The following is a 19,783-nucleotide window of genomic DNA, read 5'->3' on the forward strand; positions in this document are numbered from 1 at the left end:
TAATCCTGAGCTTGGGTTTTAACTGGATGGAACATAATAAAATTCATTCAGTATTTGAGCATTTTATATTTTACATATCAACTGACATTAAACACAGAAGCTAGCAGTGAAATGTACTTCAAGTGCATGACTCAATGTTTTCCATTCTTCCTTTTTTTTTTTTATATAAAAAAAAAAGAGTAACTAGATCCAGACTACTTAAAATGTCATAATCTGTTTGTGCTTATTGTGGAATTTGCCATTAACAGTTGGATTTGGGGATGAGGAACTGCCAAATAATATACATAGTGGTTACCTGTGATCCACTATGAGCTTTAAAATGCAGCTTAAACTGAAATCACAGTTCTATAAAAAAAGAACACGTGTTTGTTTTTTTTTTTTTTTTTTCCATAAAGCAATACTAAACTTGAAAGAAGTCCAGAAGTATAGAATCATCAGGTACTACTCTAACTAAAGGCAGTGACAGAATGAAAATTGCAGGATATTTTCTTCAAGGTAATACAACTACTAGTTCAGAAAGGAACTGTCACTAATACAGAACTTCAGCATAAAACTCGTTGCTTCTACAAGCAAATTAAAACTACAGTAATTCTAATTCATGGAGAATGAGGTCTTAAACCTTGAAATAACTTTTGTAAATATTAGTTGTTGCTCTTTCATCAGCATTTACAATTAAAACCAATAAATAATATTCAGCTTGTTCATATCTTCACAATGTTATTTAAACAAATTCTAAAATCCACATCTCACATGGCTTATACTTCACTAATATAAACTGCCTCAAGAGTTAATAAGAGCAAACACACTTCTGAAGTTTAGTTGGACATGAATTTCATTACCAAAAAAATATATTTATCTAGCCTGAAGTACTATAATTTGGACAGCAATGTTGTTGGGAGAGGTATTAAGTTACAGTGTACTGTTCAGACTGAAGTAGTGGTTGGAAGAGAAAAAAAAAAAGGGGGAAAGGAAACTCTGAAAATTCCTGTGGTTCAGGGTGTATACAGAAACAAATGGTATTTACAGTTTCTCTGCTCAAATATTACTTATCTTTAATTCTATATAGAGTGAACTGTACTGTAAAATAAAGCCTATAAGAAATAAACCTGAAAGTCTCTAATCTACTCATTTTTACCCATTTTATATGCAATTTTAATAATAATTATTATTAGGCAGTAAAGTTATGTATTTAAAACTTTACAAAACTGAAGTTTAGATACCTCCAATGTCTGAATAATTAGACAAAAAAATCCCTTCAAGTTATGCAAGCAGGAAATTAAGGTTTATAATACATGTTATATACAAGTATTCTACTCTAAGACCTATTCACCAAAAGAGTACCATATTCTAAGACACAAATCTAAAAAACAAGATACAGATCATATAAAAAATAACTTCCTAATGATGACAGTTTGACATCATTAGGAAATTCTGAAATAGCTGTGCTAAACCTTGATAGATTTTGTTGTTTTCTAGTTAAATTTCAGCTGTAAAGTACTGTCAGATTTTTCTATAAACCAGAACACTCACCTTATGGGGCCTCCACAAAGAAGTGCTAGATATTTCCCTTCTAGAGGTTCCATATCTTTTGTTACCACCACTTGTTTTTCCTTCATTCCCCGGCTTGAACTGTATATGCAACTGAGACGTCCTTGCACTATGACACTTGTATTTAAGACTGGATAAACAGCAAGAAACTTTTTGACGTGATCCTTCCAATGATACACTTCTTTGCAAAACATGGTGGGTTTTGCTTGTCTGTGCATTTGGTCTTTCCAGTTCATTTATATTCATCTGGCATTCTGAATCTATTTTTGAGGGTAAACATGCAGATGTGCTACGTGCCAGTTTTAAAGGAGGGTATTTTGCACTGGAGTTCAGATTTAACTCTGCACTGCAACAGCCGTTAACCATTTCACTGCTCGATGCAAATGCTCTTTGAGTCAGATGAACTGAAATACACGAGAAGCCACCAGCTACTTCTTCACAAGTTGCCTGCTCAGAGCCGTTCAAAATTTTACTTTTGTCCTGTAATGATGTATTCAAGGAAAGCGGTCGAACATCTCTAACTTCACCAGAAGAGCAAACTGTTTTAGACAGTCGAAGTCCATTGACTGCTGTTGAAAGGAAACCCTTGGAAATGCTTTGATCTTTATGTGCCGGCTCACTAGGAGAAATAATTAGTTTATGTGATGTCTGATAGGCACCTCTATGTGGCAGCTGACCTGAGGTTATGGGAGAAGCTGGGGGAGTACTGGAAGGACTCCTAGGGAAAATTACCAACGATGAACACCGCCGCAGTGGAATTTTAGTTTTCTTCCTCACTGACAAAGCATCTTGGTCAAAAGTAGTATTACTTCTACACACTTGTACTTCTTCCTGAGGTGAGTTGTTTCTATAGGGATTACATTTGTTAGAAATGTTTCCATATGAAAAGTCACCATGCACAACACCACTACAGCAAGTACCATCACTCGTGGAAAGAGTGCCACTACCACTGTCACTGATGACACTGTTACTATAGGAACCTCCATCACTCATGGTACTTGTACACGATCCATAGTCACTACCAGCACTGCTCAAGGATCCATTGTCACTGGCTGCAATACTGCTAAGACTGCCACTGCACGCAGCGCTATTGCTCAGATGGCTGTCATTAGCTGGATGATCAACCACAATTCTAGTGCCACAATTTCCTTCGTTACCAATACTGATGAATGAAGTGTCTTCGCCGTCACCAGACCGAAAATATCCATTATACTTTCTGGACTGTAGAGAAATATGCAGTGAGGTGCTCTTTTTTTTTTGCAGTGAAGAAATATTTGCCTTTCTCTCTTGATTAATTATTTGCTGCATTACAGGTGCACAAGCAACTTGCCTAGGAGTCAGGTTCATTCGTGTAACATTAGGTTCAGAGTTCTGTGTCCTTTTGAAGTACATCCGATTGTTACTATCCAAAACATCTTCGGAGGTTTCTGATAACGGATCTGTGTTACTTCTTTGAGTTGCAAAATGCAGTCTTAACCGTTGTGCCATTTGTTCTCATTTCCACGCATGTTAGTGAATGAAAACCAGAAAAATCCTTCAGCAGGAAGGCTACAGGCAGCTGCACAGAACCTAGAGCTAGTACATCACAACAGTAAAAGCTCATAGAAGTAGCAAGCTTTGTCCTAATTTCTGCAAGATACTAGTGTTAAAAAAAAGACTGTACCTCTTGAAATAAGTCAGCCATTCGTTGAACTGCAGTTTCTGGACCGTCTTTGATTGCTTGTAGTCAGAAAGCACTCATTTATAAAGCACTTATGTTCCAACGACCTCAGCTGCAACACACTGACAAACACTACCAACCTTGTTTCAAGTATACCTTCTGTAATTTGCATAAATGAATATAATAAACTCCCAGTATTTCCAAGTTTAAAACAGCAACTCCTGCTGCAGCTGCACTAGCTGAGTCAATGTGTCCGTACTTTCCTCAGCAGCGTATGACTACTAATATTTTTACCCGTAGGTTTAGAATTACAGGAAGTTGGTAGGAATGAAATCCCATATAATTGAGTATCAAGTCTAGGATTGAATTTCCAAATAGTAACCATGCTAGCAAACTGCTGAGGTCCGACTTATGCATAAACCAGGGAAATAACCCTTCTCCCCTAAAAAAATAAAAGTTTTTTTACTCTATTTAAATAAAACTTGAAATAAATCTGACATTATCTATCAATCTACACGTTGTTAACCGATCACACTTTGTAAAGATTTGCACATGTTGAAAAGCTCTCCTGCCAATTAGTTAATAATTTTTAGGGAGATGCAACTGAATTAGAAAGAAGTTACCCTGATTAATAATTCAGCACTTACTTTCAGCCTACCATGTTAAGTAATATTTTAACCTTTCCAAATTACAGCTGTTAAAGGTAGAAAGAAATAAAAATATTCTTGCAAGCTACCGTCTTGTTTGCTTCAAGTCCAGATTAAGCGAACATTCATTACTGTTTGATATGACATGCAAATATACGGCCAGCTACATAACTATGAAACACCAGGAGAATTATGTACTAGGATAAATATGGCTACAGAGCACAATTACAAAAGAAAGCTATTCTGTATATAATAAACAAACCACGTCATATATTCATAGCTAACTACTAATTTCTTTTCCAAAAAATTATCAAAATGACCAGCACAAATAAATGAATATATTGTCAACTCTTGTAAGAGTAATGGTACCGAGAATTCCTACAAATGTTTCACTGTCTTACATTATCTGAAAAGGTCCTTTGCTGGCATCTAGTGGGACTTTTAAAAAAAGACAATCTTACTGTTAAGTGTATTTTTTTGGTTTGTGTTTTAAACATATTTGGTTATGAACGTACTTTTGAACACAGAAGCCATATACGATGCAGTGCTAAACGCTACCACACTAACATGAAATTACTTAGTGCCGCTGAAAAAGCGCAAACAGAAGAGAACACTGGGCCATTTATACTTTTATAGGTCATACTACGAGATTTTTTTCTGTTCCATATTTATTTAACCTTTGCTGTATTTTAAGCTAGAAGGCAATAAAATTAACATTTAAACCTCCTTCCCAAATAAGAGCCAAGAATCGAATTCACAGTACTCTGTTTGCAAGCAACAAATTTGTTTTCTAATTATACTCCAGGGCTTACTTAACCTCCATTACCTGAATTCCATGATTAGAATGCAGCAGTAAACGAATACTAGCTTATTCATAAAAGCCAACAAATACAATACTTCATCTATTTCATTATGCTTCACCAACTGGACTTCTTCTAACGTTATGTGCTGGAGAGGGGTTGGGGCAGGAAGGAAAGTCAAACACCATAAAACCTTTCTTGGTCACAGATTTTAAAAGTCACATTTGAACTACAACTAACATATTAGAAAAAGAAAAAAAAAAGTGTACACATGCTAAGATGTGTGAACGAAGAAGAAACAATGCAGTTCTTCAAGCCCCTTTCTGTCCTGACAACACATTTATTAGCTGCAGTTTGTAGCATGCTAGTGTGATGCACAACAAATTGCAACAATTTTATCAGATATAATACTTTTAGTATAAGAAAGCAACATTTTTGCCCCCAACAGATAATCTCAAATGTTTTTATTTCTCAATTTACCCAAGAAACCCCTAAGTAAATGATATACTGACATATTTTGGCAACTCAGAGTTAAGATTTCAGCCACGTTTCTCAGCATGTCATTTTTCTTAAGCTATGATTTTGCAGGTATGGCCAGCCAGCTACAGCTTCCTTAATCACTCCAGAAATGCCTTTTAAAATGCAACATTCTGTCTTACTGAATTAGAGTTGACATAACAATTATAAATAATAAAAGAAGGACCTATAGCCCCATGAAAATCTTAATATTATTTAGCTCTTCATTATCAAATAACGTAGACCCTGGTACTGCATTTGAAATATGCAGAGCTGGGACAAGTTATTGTAAGACAGGAAAAGACTGCAAGATGTCAACTAAGTCCTGCACTAGCCCATCTCATAAACAATCTCATTCTTCTTCCTGACAGATTTTTCTAAAGTGCTTTTAAAGACAGCTTTAACAGAGGATAACTGGTCAAGCCATTTATTCCACTAAATAGCTTGCATCAAGTCAGCAAAACACGTAAGTTTCAGTGTTCCCTTACTAAATCAGATCCAAACATGGGACAAAATTCTACAGAGGAAATCACCCATTAGGAGGACAGTCTCACAGCTCTAAGAGAATTCCATCAGCTTGCTCACATCTAGATTTTAAACAGTCATCAAATAGGCAGAAGAAATGCTGCTTAATACTCAAGCCGACTAAAATCATGAAAGATGAAACACCTTTTGATCATAGGTACATATCCTAGTGAAAAAGCACAAGGCACCCATAATTTATGACATGTGAAGATAAATTAATAAAGGGGGGGAGCCTGTCAATCCCAAACACTCACAGCTAAGGCAAAGTTATCACTGACTTAAAGTAGTTCAAGACATGTGGGGCTGAAATTTAGGCTTCACCACAAAAGAGGAAGCTAAATAGAAATAAGGAGACAGCCTTTTCCACTGACCAAATGATGAGATGGGAAAGAAAAAAAATACTGTTATTGTAGAACTATACAGTGACTGATTAGGGCACATTGCTTTGGTCTCTAAATGCAGTCACACACGTAGGAAACAAAGCACTATTTCCAAGTTGATCGATAAAGATGTTTTGTTGGTTCCTCTCCCATTAAAAAAAACAGGTCAAACAGCTTATCTACTTGAGATCAGAGAAAAAACAGTAAGAGATTTTCTTGGTCAAAACAAAGAAGAAAACATTAGCCTTCCCCAAAATTAGGAATCTGATTTTCTAGTCATGCATCCTGCCTTCCACAGGGTGGCAGCAAAGCTCCAATGACTAATTACGAAGTACTACCTCATGAAGAACAAACCGTAGCCCAAAACATAATTTTAACACATCTGAAAAGTCACATTTAACCTGCCGTGTAAACTACAAAGGCTGATGATGCCTTTTACGGTTGATTTAAAAAAATAAAATGAGACACTGTATACCTGGGATAGGCATCCAGGGTCAGCTTGTTGAGATTTTCCAAGAAAAGGTACAGCATTTTTTCTGTGCTACTCCTCACATACTGAAGAAACTTCTCACACGTACACAGATACCTACATTCTCAACACTACTTTGTAGTAAAAATAAGCATTCATTGCAGAGCCTTCAATATTATGGAGGGATTTGGCCATATCATTTGAGATTAAATATAAAAAAAATGATGCTTTTGAGTTGAAACACGTTAGAAGTTAATAGCAATAGTATGATTGCTTCAGATCATCAAAGTATGGTAACGTCAGACACACAAACAAATCAGGTTTCCTTTAAGTTTCATTATAGATGTTGGTTTGGTTTTTTGGTTTGTTTTTATCTTGAGCTTAGAATCCAGGTGAACTTAATTTCATTCAAGTGTTTAGTAAATTGCAGTATTAATAAGGGACCTACCAAACGGTTTTCATCGAATACTTCAAAAAGGAGTCTGTGTTTCTGAGGATTAACCTGGGGAAAAAAAAAAATAAAGATGTTAATAGTTAAAATATACACTGAATTCCACTGTTTGTCTTAAGAAAAATGACATAATTTCTTTCCTCTTGCATAAACATAGTAAAACTAATAAAAACTCAAAAAAAAAGTTTCTCATAGAACTTGGTATGTGAGATCATTGCTAATATTATATATACATACATATTTACATTTACACGCCAAAGAAAAAAAAATCCCTCAGATCTGTATTCTGGAAGACGAACGTTTTCAAAAATATCCTTGGCTACAAGCATGCACCCCTGGTCTTCAAGTTCTCCACAGGAAGCATTTGTCCCAACAAAGTTAAAAGGGTATCTCAACTGTTACATGCATCAACACAGAAAAACATCAGGCAAGATATCAAAATACTATGGAAGAAGGAGTATGCCAATACTTAATGACCCATAGGCGTTATGAATTTTCTCAGGCATTATTTATTGAGTCCACTAACTTGCCTGCATAGTCATTTTGACTACAGATAAAGAAACTGCTCCCCCATTTCGAGCACATGAATCAGCAGTTACAGCTATCAAGAACTGCTATTCAAAAAAAGCAAGTTACGTGGAAAATTTATGACACTTAGCAGAGGATACCATATATTTGGTAAAGAATGCTTAAATAACTCTTTGTTGACAACAAGAAATGCCTGGACAAATTTTCTGACAAAGCCTAAATGAGCTCTCCCACAACGTAATATGCAACGATAATTTAGTTTCTGGACCACAGAAAATGAATTAAAAACCAAAATATTAACTGAATGATTTTGGCATCTAGATTATAAAACCGATTCTCTAATAAAAGCAGCTCAGAATGTATGCAAGTATATTGTGTTAACTAGAGGTCTGAAAGGAACAAAAAGGGGCGGAGGATCACTTTCTAGGACTAGCTGTATGTATAAAGGAATCAAACAGTACAGGTTTTTTTAATGTTGCAGAAAAGCACATAATAAAACTTGGTGACTGGAAGCTCATGCTACACATTACTTTATATAGAGTCGTAATTTCCTCACAGGTCAAGATTTGATTTGTTTATCAAAGGAGGGAAACTCACCATCATTTTGAATGTGAGAAAGTTGCCTTTATTAAGCATGCTGAAAAACACAGAAGTCTGAGCCCTTGACTAGGCACTTTCTAAACTAGGGCCTCTAGGTCTATGAATGTCTCAGCAATACAGTACGTGTTCTGTCTGCTTGCGTGCTTGTTGGACAAGTTAGACATAAATTAGACACCTAATCTACACCTTGCTCCTAAAATAGAAGTAATACTATGCTTTTTATACAGCACATTTGTATTGGAACCAATAAGACAAGATTGGTGCTATCCCAAAAATGTTTTTTAAATCCATGCTCACGTTTTTGAGCATTCATGGAACAAAGAAGCTAAGATTTTTATTTGTGCTATAGTTAAATTTTCAGTCTTGAAAATAAATGTATTCCTAAGGAAAGCAGTCTGTGAGTCTTCGAATATTAATTATAAAGTTTGCATTTCTGGTCTTAAGCTGTAGAAGCAAGAAAATATTTTTCCTACTGTTAACATAATAACCAACCATAATAACCAACATAGGTAATAAGACTGTAAGAAAAAAAAAAAAGGAAAAACACTTACTCTAAATAAAAGTTCTTCATTCCACTTTGGGTTTAAGGACTGTATGTAGGAAGAAGAAAAAAAAAAGACAACATTAGTTATGGGAACAATTCTATACAGGTATCTTTTGTTGTTTTCTTGTTTTATGTCTGCTTTATCTCATATAACAATACACTTAAAGCACAAAAGCTTTAACACTGCTATTGCAGGTAAACGTCTTAGCAGCCTTATGCTGTTTATTGCAGGGCAGAACAGAGACAATTTAAGCAAGTATTCTCAGATTCTCACTGATGCCAAGGATGCAGAAAAAGGTATGTCACACAATCCAAAACTGTTAATTTATGGTACGTTTTCAGGAACAGTCACTGCTTCCCCTTGAGTCCAGATTCAGTATCTGCATAGCTTACATGCAAACAAACTAATCCTGAAATTATGAACTGTTACCAGATGCCAGATCTCTCGACAATGTAATCGACACACCAGGCACAGATGGACCAAACAGAATATAATCTGCTCAACCACACACCTTTCTCAACTGTGGTTATTTTCAGAAATACTATAGATGTTTTGCACTCTCACCATAGCTAAACTAACAATTATCAACAAGAGAAAACACATCGGTCAGTCATAATACAAGAGATTGTATTATCTGAGAACAGCAGTTTGGAAGAATATTTTCTCTCTGTTTTCCATTTTTAGTAGATCTAATAGAAATTATCACTTCTAACACTGACTTTTGTCTGCAGGTATTCTAGAGAAACCAGGACTATCACAGTTCAGGTGAACTGTACAATTTAATGTACAAAATAGAAAAGTTGTACAGAAAGAGACATTAAAGACCCAAAACAATGAAAACCACCCAGTATGTCCATAAATTACTCAGTTTTGGATCAGTACTTACCTCACCTTCTTTAGTGGTTCTCTACCTTCCACAAATGAAATTATTGAAAGGAAAATACTAAAAATAATGCCATAAACAGAAAAAGCGGGTAGATTATGGAACACTCCTTTCACTTGAGGCATATTAATCCTTCTATTTCTTGTATTCTTACCTTTCCCTCAGAGTCTCATCAAAAAAAAATATACCCACAAAGATAAGAATGCTAACCTTTCTAATAGTTTTTGTCTGAACACTGCTAAGGACTCCAGTCACTGGATCATACGCTGTCACTTTCACATATGGGTCACTGTGGGGGGAAAAACAAGATAAGCAAACTGCTAGATATACTTTTTCAATTATTATTTATAGCGTTATTAGCAGTTGAGTTTTAAAAAGCTTAAATTAACAAAAGCTATAAAACTAGAAGTTACAATTTATTTACAAACACCATATCCATTGGCACTTATAAACATGTTCTAAATAGTTTTAGAGATAATCAGTAATAATGCTTGATTAGTTTTTATCTCCATAGTAGCTATGCCATTTTACATTCTGCATGTTACTACAATTTGATTCTCTTTCCTCTTGCACAACTCTCATTGCATGAGAAAAGATTTAATAATCTTAATGCATTTCTACAAGACATGCCTGAAAAAAATCAGTTGTGATTGAAGAATCTTAACTATTAAACTTATTGTTTTTGACAAAAAGAATTTGGAACATCTGGAATTTCAGGTACTTCCTTGAAGACTTGGTATTTTTACTAAATGTTAACATTTAGTAAACAAACAGAGTTTAACTTTGATTTTTCTGTTAATGAAAGTGTCTAATATGACAGCTTAAAATGGCCTACTGCCTCAGATATTTTTCCTTCCTGTGGTACAAGAAACATTATATGAGTAACTACTTTCCATGAACAGAAACAAGGCATTCAATTGCTCAAATAAACTATTAAAAAAGGTAATGAGGACCATCCACCATACAACAACAGAACATACAGTTTTCACATATTAAATTAAGATGAGAAAAGTTGCCTTTTTTTTAAGTAAGAAATTTGCATGTGAGAAAAAATAAGAGATTATCTGGCTTAAAAATAGGAGTAGCACAAGAGATTTTTTTCTAATGCTAAATGGATGTTACATGTAAAAATAATACTGCTAGTGCTAAAATAACAGCATTCCTGTACATATGTAAAAAAAAGCTGACAGCAGAACTGGTATTAAACTCACCAGTACTTTTTTAGACCTTCCATTCACAGGACAAAATAAAAATAACTTTACTACAAGCTGCATGCTACCACTTGCCAATTCTGCAAGATCCTGCAACACATTCCAATTACAAAGTCTGATCTTTACTGTGGTAAATATTAAATCATTTTAATTGTTTCTTTCCTTATACAGATTGTTAACTTTTAAATTTGTACATACCCAGAGCCTCAAGCCACTGCCATGGGTTTACCACATCTGTAGAACTGGTGGATGCTGCTCCTCTGCACATAATTTGAGTTAAAGTACTCTTGTTGCTATACCACTGTTTAGTATTCATTCCAAGTCTTTAAAGTACAGATGAGACGATTTTGATTAAAACTGAACTATTGTTTTAGCTGCACTCTAAGTGAAGTAAAATATGGGCATGTATCTGTCCTCCAAGACAGGATTATTTTAACGTGCAGAAACTTCCCACATGTTGTTTTGCCAATGCATGTATCTGTCCACATGAAGGCGTCTACTTTCTTGCCGAAAAGTCATGTTTATATAGCCTCTGATCATTTTTATAAGGCGCCAGTTATTTTTTTTTTTTTTTGAAAGAGGCATAGTAGCATTTACTAAGATCTAAATAGCTATGGAAAGAAATTAAAGAATCAGCTGTACATTAAGACATCGACCACATTTTTTCTCACCTGGCTCCTAGGATATCCTTCTTGGCCAGACCAATTCCAGCTATAACCTTCACCCTGACAATTCGTGTGTTCTCCTAAAACATAAAATTCAGGATGCATTCAGTCAGATTTATTTTTCAGATCTATTTTTTTGTTTATAGAACTAAAAAGCAATTCTTCGTACAGTTCTGGATTCATACTGAAAACCACACACAAATAATACAGGTATTTCATCTGATAGAAACAGCCCTAAAATTCAGTAGCAAGTTTATTCTACTTTTACCCCTTTTCAAGTATTATCACCATCCTTCAGGACAGAATTGTTAACGTAGCATACAGCCTTCCTTCCCAAACGCCCCTCAGACACAAGATGAAAATAAATTGGCCCGGCAGTGGCAGTCATCATTTCCCCTGAAAGCCTTGCAATACACTCCCATCGGTTTGGACGCACTGCACAGCACACCCACAAAGACCTTTTAGAGCACAGGCAAGCAAGAGCGAGCTGCTGCTGCCACAATCTGCAGAGCCCAGTGGCTTTCACCACCTCCCAGCTGCTCACAGAAAGGAGAGCACCCATGAGCAGCTTCCAGCCCCCTGTTTCTTAGCAGGCAATTCCTGGCTGCCCTCTACCAGAGCAGGCATGGACCTTGTGAGAACACACTCCGAACACTGTAACGACTTCTGTTTGGAAGGAAGCAAAGCACTGTTTGTCACTCACATCTCGCTAGCCATTCAAGCCACTTGCAATACGCACTGGGCCAAAAACATGCAATTTTTTCCTAATAGCATCCCTGCATTCATAACAGGGTGGGAAATATCCTCTGACGATAAATTTATTTTCTGGGAGGAAGTAAAAGGGTATCAAATTTGTCAGAACAGACTGATAAAGCAGTGAAGAAACAAAAAAAAAAAAAGTTAAGAATGAAGAACTTGGGCATCTATTTTTTATTTTATAGCACAGAGAGGCTAGGCCCCCAAAAATGGCATTTTTAAGTTGTGTCAGCAAGGTGTGAGATCTTAAAAACAAGAAACAACCCACTATTTCAGCTACACATTATTCAAATTACAGTTTGACAAGGGCACTTAAGTTCCACTTGCAATTGCACTCCTCCTGCTAATTAACATAAACGCACAGACACGGTCTTACAGGGTTCCTGTGGTAAGGTATGGAATTCAGGAGCAAAGGCCCAGCTGCTCTCAGAGGAGGAGAGAGCACTGCTTCTTGGGAAAGCAGAAGGCTCTGCAAATGAAGAAGCATTTGTAAGGAATGGCTACTCAGAGAGACTGTGAGGAAAGCTGACCTGTTCTGGTGGTGAACGAGTTACAAGGGAAACCAAGAGCACTTGGTAAAGCAGCAGATGCTATCCCCAGGTCTTTTCTGAATTCCATCTATGACAGAAAGTGCTTTCAAAAGGAGACACATCGGGAGCACTCAGGGAAGTCTGCTTTGTCTTCAGGCTCCCATATAACCACAGGGCTGGACTCCCCCCGCCAACTGGAGGGGCTCACAGAGCTGACGGACGGAATTAGAGCGCTAGTCCTGAGGCCTTCTCCCACCCTCTGGGGTGATTGCCAGCGGGCTGGGAGGAACCATAGCCACCTGCACGATAAAACGGTCAGTCAGCCCAGACAATTCCAGCCAAACCTCAAGTCTATCCTCCAAATTCACCTCAGAGAAAACTGTCTCCTGATAGGAAATCTAATAGGCCAGAAACAAAAGACCAAGCAATGACCACCACACACGGTTTTGGTGTGTTTTTTAAACTGATAGTTGATATTGAACTGTTTGTTTCCTTCTCCACACTACAAGGAGCAGTAACTTGAGGAAGCCCATACCCTCGAGTGCCAGGCAATACTGACCACAGGGATTACACACTGCGGAGGGGAACATACGCTGCCACTCCCTGACCCTTCCCATCCCTTACACACAGAGCTCACACCACTGAGCAGGGCAGACCGTGAGAAATTCAGACAGGTTGACCCAAAAGCAGTCAGAAATACATTGCCCTGGAATGACTCATTCTTCTCCCCTGATCATCCGGCAGAGGACAGAGGTCTGCTGACAGGATACATGTCTGCAGCATGACCGTATGACCTCTTCTCCCCACGCGCCAGCAATTGGGCCTGGCTGATCACAGTCGAGCTGCGAGACATCAGAGCTCCACACAGCACACCACACCTGTGCTTACTCCACTCTCCTGAAACAGTCATGCCCTACTCAGTGCTTGGACCTGCCCTGTTTCAAGGTCTGAGGGAAAGAAAAATGACAATAAAGACTGTACTTCCCATTTTTTTCCCAGCATCTCCTCACTGGCACGCTGTGTCCCAGCCTTACTCCTGACATCCTTACTAGGCAGCTGTGTGCTCGCCTGGCAGACAGAACTCACTTCAACACATCTACAGGGAACAAGTTTAAAACCAAGATTTCAAGGCTTCAAAAGCAACTTTGAGCCTTGTCTTCTTCATTCACCATGCTGAGGAAATCAGTATTTGCCCACTTTATAGCCAAACGTGGGAGAAATGGCGGACCGGTAAGTGCTTCTGTAGATCCACTTCTAGCTGCAGCCTGAGAGTTTTGTGGTCAGTCACAGTCAGGCTGCAGCAGCACCTTGCCTGTCGTGACTGTAGTCACCCTTAGCCGCCCTACTCTTCCCCACCGTGGTGCTTCCAGCGGTGCTGCAGCAGGAGGCGGCCCAGGCACCCAGCCAGGAACACGCCAGCCATGCCTAGCAGCACTGCGGCTTCTCAGGAAACCGCTCTCTCAAAGTCCAATTTATCTCCTCAACAACCTCTTCCGGGGTATAAACGCCTAACAATGCTTTTGCACTCCTGAAATTAACTAGAAGGGAAGATTAAAAGATGAGCAGGCCTTGAAGATGGCAAGACAGAATAACCTCATTACACACCCACTCTCAGCTTCTCCTTTGCACCAATTCCAGGATGCACCAAACACTTCCACGAACTCATCCAAATTCTCAAATTAACAGAAATTGAACCCAACTCATTCTGCCGTGTCATTTTCACATTCACTAACAATTACTCTGTTTACTAACAGATTGTATATAACAAAAAGATTGTGAAATAGATGGTTTATGAGCTGATCTGTAGACAATCAAATAACTTAAAGCTTTAAATGCCTGGCAACCTGCCATATTTGGATAGCAATGCAGCATAAATTTTTAGCTATGCCTATTAAAATAGGTGTCAAGTAGTTTTTAAAATGTGTTCTGTACATAGCAAAGCAAGAGTCAAACTAATAAAGGCAAAATTTGCATTTCTAAAAGTAGTGTTTCATTTCCACTGAAGTCACTATGAATCTACCGAGATTACATTAATACAGATTAAGGTGAGAAGGTCTCAGATTTAGTTTTGGACAAGAAAGTAGCCTTTAGAGAGAAATTACAAGTAGTTAAGAAGTTGAAAACCTGCTCACTGCTTTACCAGAACAGAACGGTCTTGCTGTGATTACAGCAGAGTTAGTCATTTATAATCAGTGACCAGGGATACAAATATTAACACTGTCCATACCCACCCGACTTTTCCAAATTCATATGGTAGGAAATTAATCCCAAAGACAGCTTGGAGGAGTGACTGACAGTGGTAGAAATCATTTTAGTGGTGAAAGTCTGGGACAGAACTTAAGAACGACAATGAGACACATGCAGAATGCAAGGGTGAGAAAGATGGCACAAATGAAGAAGTGATGACATGGCAATGACTACAGCACAAGATATCAACTAATCCAGAGAGTGATGATAGTGTAAGCTCAGTATAAATCCCCAAAGGCAGATTCCAGTCCCTGAGTGTGGGCATGCACGCGTGTACATTGAGTGCTTTGCCAGCCCCACAGGCAACAAATGACAAAACGTGGCCCTCACAAGTCAAAGGTGAAAAGATTCACAACCAGATTACAACACAGAGTTGTAAAGTGTAAACTTACAAGTTTTAGCTGCTGCTTATACCTGACACAGGGGAAGGGGGAAAAGTTCCAAATTTTTCATTCTGTGTGTTGAAACATTATAATGTTACACCAGCACAAGGCATTTGCCTTTACCACTCATTCATGTCTGCAACATCCAATAATTCGACTATGATTGTATTACGCTACTCATCACCCTTCTTCACTAGAACAAGGAAGACAACGCACACAGTTTTGTGTTATCTAATTCAGTGCCTATAAATGCGCTTTGATGTTAATGTAAACACCTTGAGTCCAAAAAAAATTCACCAGAGCTTTCAGCAAGCTGTAATCCATTTTTCAGATTGAACAATGTTTCCAGACATTCCAAACCCCCAACAGCTGCCTGACTGATTGGAGTCAGACTCGCATAAACAACTACCATATAGAAAAAGCACTTCATGTATAAGATACGGGTAAAATTCTGATTAAACATTTGTATGGCAATAAAGACAATTCTTTTAGATTAGGAGAAGGGTTCTTCAGAGTACATATTAGATTAGTATTGAAAAATTAATTTTATTGATTTTTCTTTAATATTTTATTCAAGTTTTGATTATTTTTAATACACTTCTACAGAAAAGATTCATACAGAATATAAGGAAACAGCAAAAAAAATGGATTGTTAACGTGAAACATTAAAAAGTACTATTTGCTGGGCTACTAGACAGCTTTTTTGAGGAAGCCAATGTAAAAGTCGGCATGCCTTACAGAGAGCACGCTTTGTAGTGAACAATTGCTCTAGGCAATAACATCCTGTTATTCTTTTGTTCCAGTTAGATAGGTCAAGAATCAACGACCATTAAATTTAGCCAAGAAAGGAGCATCAAAGGATGTTACAACTATAAAACAGTGCAGTAGCAACACCTTTAAAGATTTTGGTAATATCTGAAATTATACATTAAGGTTTTCTTAAGTTTCATAACATGTCTGCATAATGTACACAGACAAAAGAGAACAGAAGACACTGCTTCAGGTACATACAGATAAGGCAAGCTGAAATAAACCCACCAACAATGTGCAAGTTCACAACTGAAACCAGTATACAGCCTGGCCCAGTGACGGGGCATCAAAAGAAAGGGATGGTCGAGGGGCTGAATGTGTTGTACATAGCACACAGGGAGATCCCTCCCGTCCCGTGTACTGATGGCTGCAAATTGCAGGAGAAAAAGAGCTGATCAACTACTACACAGTGTTCTGCAGGGCACATCTGCAGACAGCTCACCTCATTAATGAGCAGCTGTAAACAGCAAGAAGAGGCAGGACACTTGCATGGGTTGAAAGGCACTAAAGCCCAAGACCCCAATATAGAATAAGTGCTAGCATTAAAAACAAACACCATAAACATACAGTTTGTTTTATAACGGGCATCTCACATCTGTGAGCCATCTTACTCAAGGTACTCAGTTTTACTGTACTGTTACCTTGTATTCCAATCACAAACTGATAAAAGAAGGACATCATCACAAGCTCCGAAGCCTTGGAGCAGCTGGGAAAAAATGCTGAAAACAAGCGAAAGCTAGAGCAAATACATATTTGTGTTGAATGGACAGCCTCTTTCTGCTCTGTTTTAGCAGGTGACACTGCTGTTTCTATATGCTAAAAAGAAACAAGCAAAAGAAAAACACATCTCAGCAAGGGTCCTACACTGCTTCTCCCATCCAAGTGCACTTTGCTTATTTCATGTTTCAATGAAAGGTTTTGTCCGTTTTTTAAGCCTTGAGATCATTACTGACCATAAGAAGTTATGCTAGTATTTCACACCAAAAACAAATTCCTTAATTGCATTTCTTGAGCGATAAGCCATCTGTTCAACTCAAATAGTATCTACGTTATTGCGTTATCTACATGGAGGTTAGCACGGAATATTTTCCCTTAAGCAGCCCAGGAGAGGAGACTGATGCTTTTCATTTGTCTAATCTTAAAAATCGCATTTAAGAACAGACCTGCCTCATGTATCAATGGAAATACTGATAATTTAAAATCCAATTCTTTAATATTTAATCTAAAAAAACATAGATGAGGCTAAGAGGACTTACTTAGGCAATATTCAGCTTGAACAGTTCAGGCAGAAGATAGACACAAAGTTGACAGTCAGCATGAGAAGCATGCCCAATGAAATCACTGTTAACACTCATCTACTTGAAAGGAAGTCTGCCACAGAATGGCCAGACTTGACTCAAGGAAAGAGTTCCTGCGATACTCAGACCTTGTAGGTGAGGCAGACTTGCGATGCATGTGTGAGGCGACCTGTGCAGACCGCATCGGTTAGCATCACCAGCCCATTTCACCAGGAGATGGGAGGCAGGCAAGACTTTGCCGGCGGGCCCATTCCTTCGTAGCCCAGCCAGCACTCTGCTCCTCCTCTAGGGCAACAACACAGCCAGACTTTTGTCTTTAAAAAATTTATCTCAAGGCAAGCCAGGCAGGTTTTCGACTCAGGAGGATTCCTGTTACAAGACTACAGCAATCAAGCTGGTAAACATAAGGTCCTCGACTTCCATCTGCTGGTTGCAGTTCAGTCTCAGTAACACACGGAGAGCCTGGATGTAGTTGTGCCACAGAACATTTCGTGTTCACCAGTAAGGAAGCCTCATCCTTCCCCAAACGCTTGATGTTGCTATAGACTGCATGTAATGCCTCCACTTCTGGATTAAGGAAAGACTCGAGAAGACCACTAAGGGAGTTAAAAATCTGCCAGCGTATTTTTAAGCTTTTTTCTTCCCTTTCTATTAAAAACAAACAAACAAACAAACAAAAAACACTCTTCAACAAGCACAACCCAATATCCATAACAGTCACGCCTGGCATTTTTAGATGACCCTGAAGAAAAGGCTTAAACACACAAAAACAACTCCGTAAGATAGCTTCTTGAAATTACCAGATCTACACGAATTATATTTTGATTAAAATTAAAGGCAAAACCATCACTGTTTCTGTAAGTGTCTCAGCTATACCAAATACACACACCGGATTTTTGTCAACTGTTTTGTCTGCCTTGCAGAAGGTCGATAAAGCCTTCGCAGCCTGCAGGTTCCGAGCATTTCTGGAGCTGAGAAGCGTGTCTGCTGTTTGTGTGTGGGTGCCCCACAGCAGCACAGCCAGAGGGAGCAGGCAGCAGCAGAGAGGTGTTGGGGAGGCCACAGGGTGTGAACCCAAACACAAATACTAGGCTGTCTCGAGCCTAGACGCTAACGAGCCAGGCATAATTACTGTTCTCATCAGAAGCAACCCAAAGGAAGAATAGGCCCCGCCAGCCTCCAAACAGTATCTGTAAGATTTCTGGTTGTCAGCATCATCTCTGAAATGCAGCGCTATGAGAAGGGCTCTGGTGGGAGGCACGCAGAAGTGGAGAAGACAAACCCGAAGTCCAAGACATTCAGTGCACCAGCAGCAAGCTAAGTAGTCACTAAAAAAACTGATCCAGTAGTATATTGTAACGGAGCAGAAGAGTATATCTGAAGTTTTCCAGAGCAGAATGCAGTATTCATCTGGGAGACCTTCCATGGCCTGCAGAAAACCAGACTGCTCATTCTACAGAGGGCAGCTCTCCAGTGACTGCTAAGATGGCAAGTACGTCAGGCACGATGTCTCCTTGCCTCTAAGTTCCCACTACAGCTCCCTCTGTAATTAAAAAACGCAATTCCCTCTGCAACTAAAGAATTAACAGAACAGCAGCTGAGATTCCAACTAGTCTTCCTCCAATGTTTGAAAAACCATTTCACAACTGTTGTTCAAAATGCTGCATTCACTACGGCAGCCAATTGCCATCACCGACTAACCAAAAGCCAATTTCACTAACTGAAAGCAAGTGGCTCAGAGTTAGGAAATGCTAGATCCCAGTGTTTCCTCTACACAAATCCAAGCCCGAACAACCTGGAAGTTTTGTGTTAGAAAGTCCCTCTGCCAAAGAGAACCACTTTACTGAGGGACACCCTACCACAGCAAGCACATTTAAGAGCTCCAGCGAAGTCACCACCACTACGAGAAAGAAAAGCAGCAGCAGCAGCAGTGTCAGGCAGCTCCCACAGATCTGAAGCAACACCTGGAGCTCCGTGGAGAGGCAGGCACGTCCTGATCACGGAGGAACAGGCACAGGCACCCACCTCACAAGGTAAGCCAAAGGCTGCAGCAGGTGAAGCGAGCACCGCAAAAGGCCTGCCCTGGTGGCAGGAAGCTCATCAGGGCACTGCTTTCCTCTTTTGGAAAGGTTAACGAGATGACAAAGTCATCGTTTAACTGTTCTTAAGGCTCTTTATTTTTCTAACACGGAGACCTGCTGCAGTAAGCAGTGCAATTTGTTCATTTGCTTTTTTTCTATATACTACACCTGCAATGTAAAACAGTTCAAAAAAAAAAAGTTGACACTCGATTAGCATTCATTTTTACTCTAACATTGTTCCTACATTAGA

At 38.6% G+C, this 19,783-nt stretch overlaps 1 protein-coding gene across 2 annotated transcripts in view; it reads right to left on the reverse strand.

The window, feature by feature from the left end:
• Nucleotides 1-15,011, reverse strand: part of NEDD4 (NEDD4 E3 ubiquitin protein ligase) — a 48,890-nt gene extending 33,879 nt beyond the window's left edge. The window contains exons 1-5 of one of the 2 annotated variants that reach the window (XM_035335755.1): nt 14,946-15,011; nt 11,435-11,510; nt 9,763-9,841; nt 8,676-8,714; nt 6,994-7,047 (exon numbers count right to left, since the gene is read on the reverse strand). In XM_035335755.1, coding sequence (XP_035191646.1) covers nt 6,994-7,047; nt 8,676-8,714; nt 9,763-9,841; nt 11,435-11,510; nt 14,946-14,964 — 267 coding nt within the window. In that variant the 5' untranslated portion in view covers nt 14,965-15,011. Of the gene's footprint in view, nt 1-1,530; nt 4,135-6,993; nt 7,048-8,675; nt 8,715-9,762; nt 9,842-11,434; nt 11,511-14,945 lie in introns of those variants that run through there. The other variant, XM_035335754.1, reaches the window with a different exon arrangement.
• Between the last annotated feature and the right edge of the window lie 4,772 nt (nt 15,012-19,783).

Source organism: Oxyura jamaicensis, chromosome 10 (assembly GCF_011077185.1).
Source record: "Oxyura jamaicensis isolate SHBP4307 breed ruddy duck chromosome 10, BPBGC_Ojam_1.0, whole genome shotgun sequence".
Lineage (NCBI taxonomy): Eukaryota > Metazoa > Chordata > Aves > Anseriformes > Anatidae > Oxyura > Oxyura jamaicensis.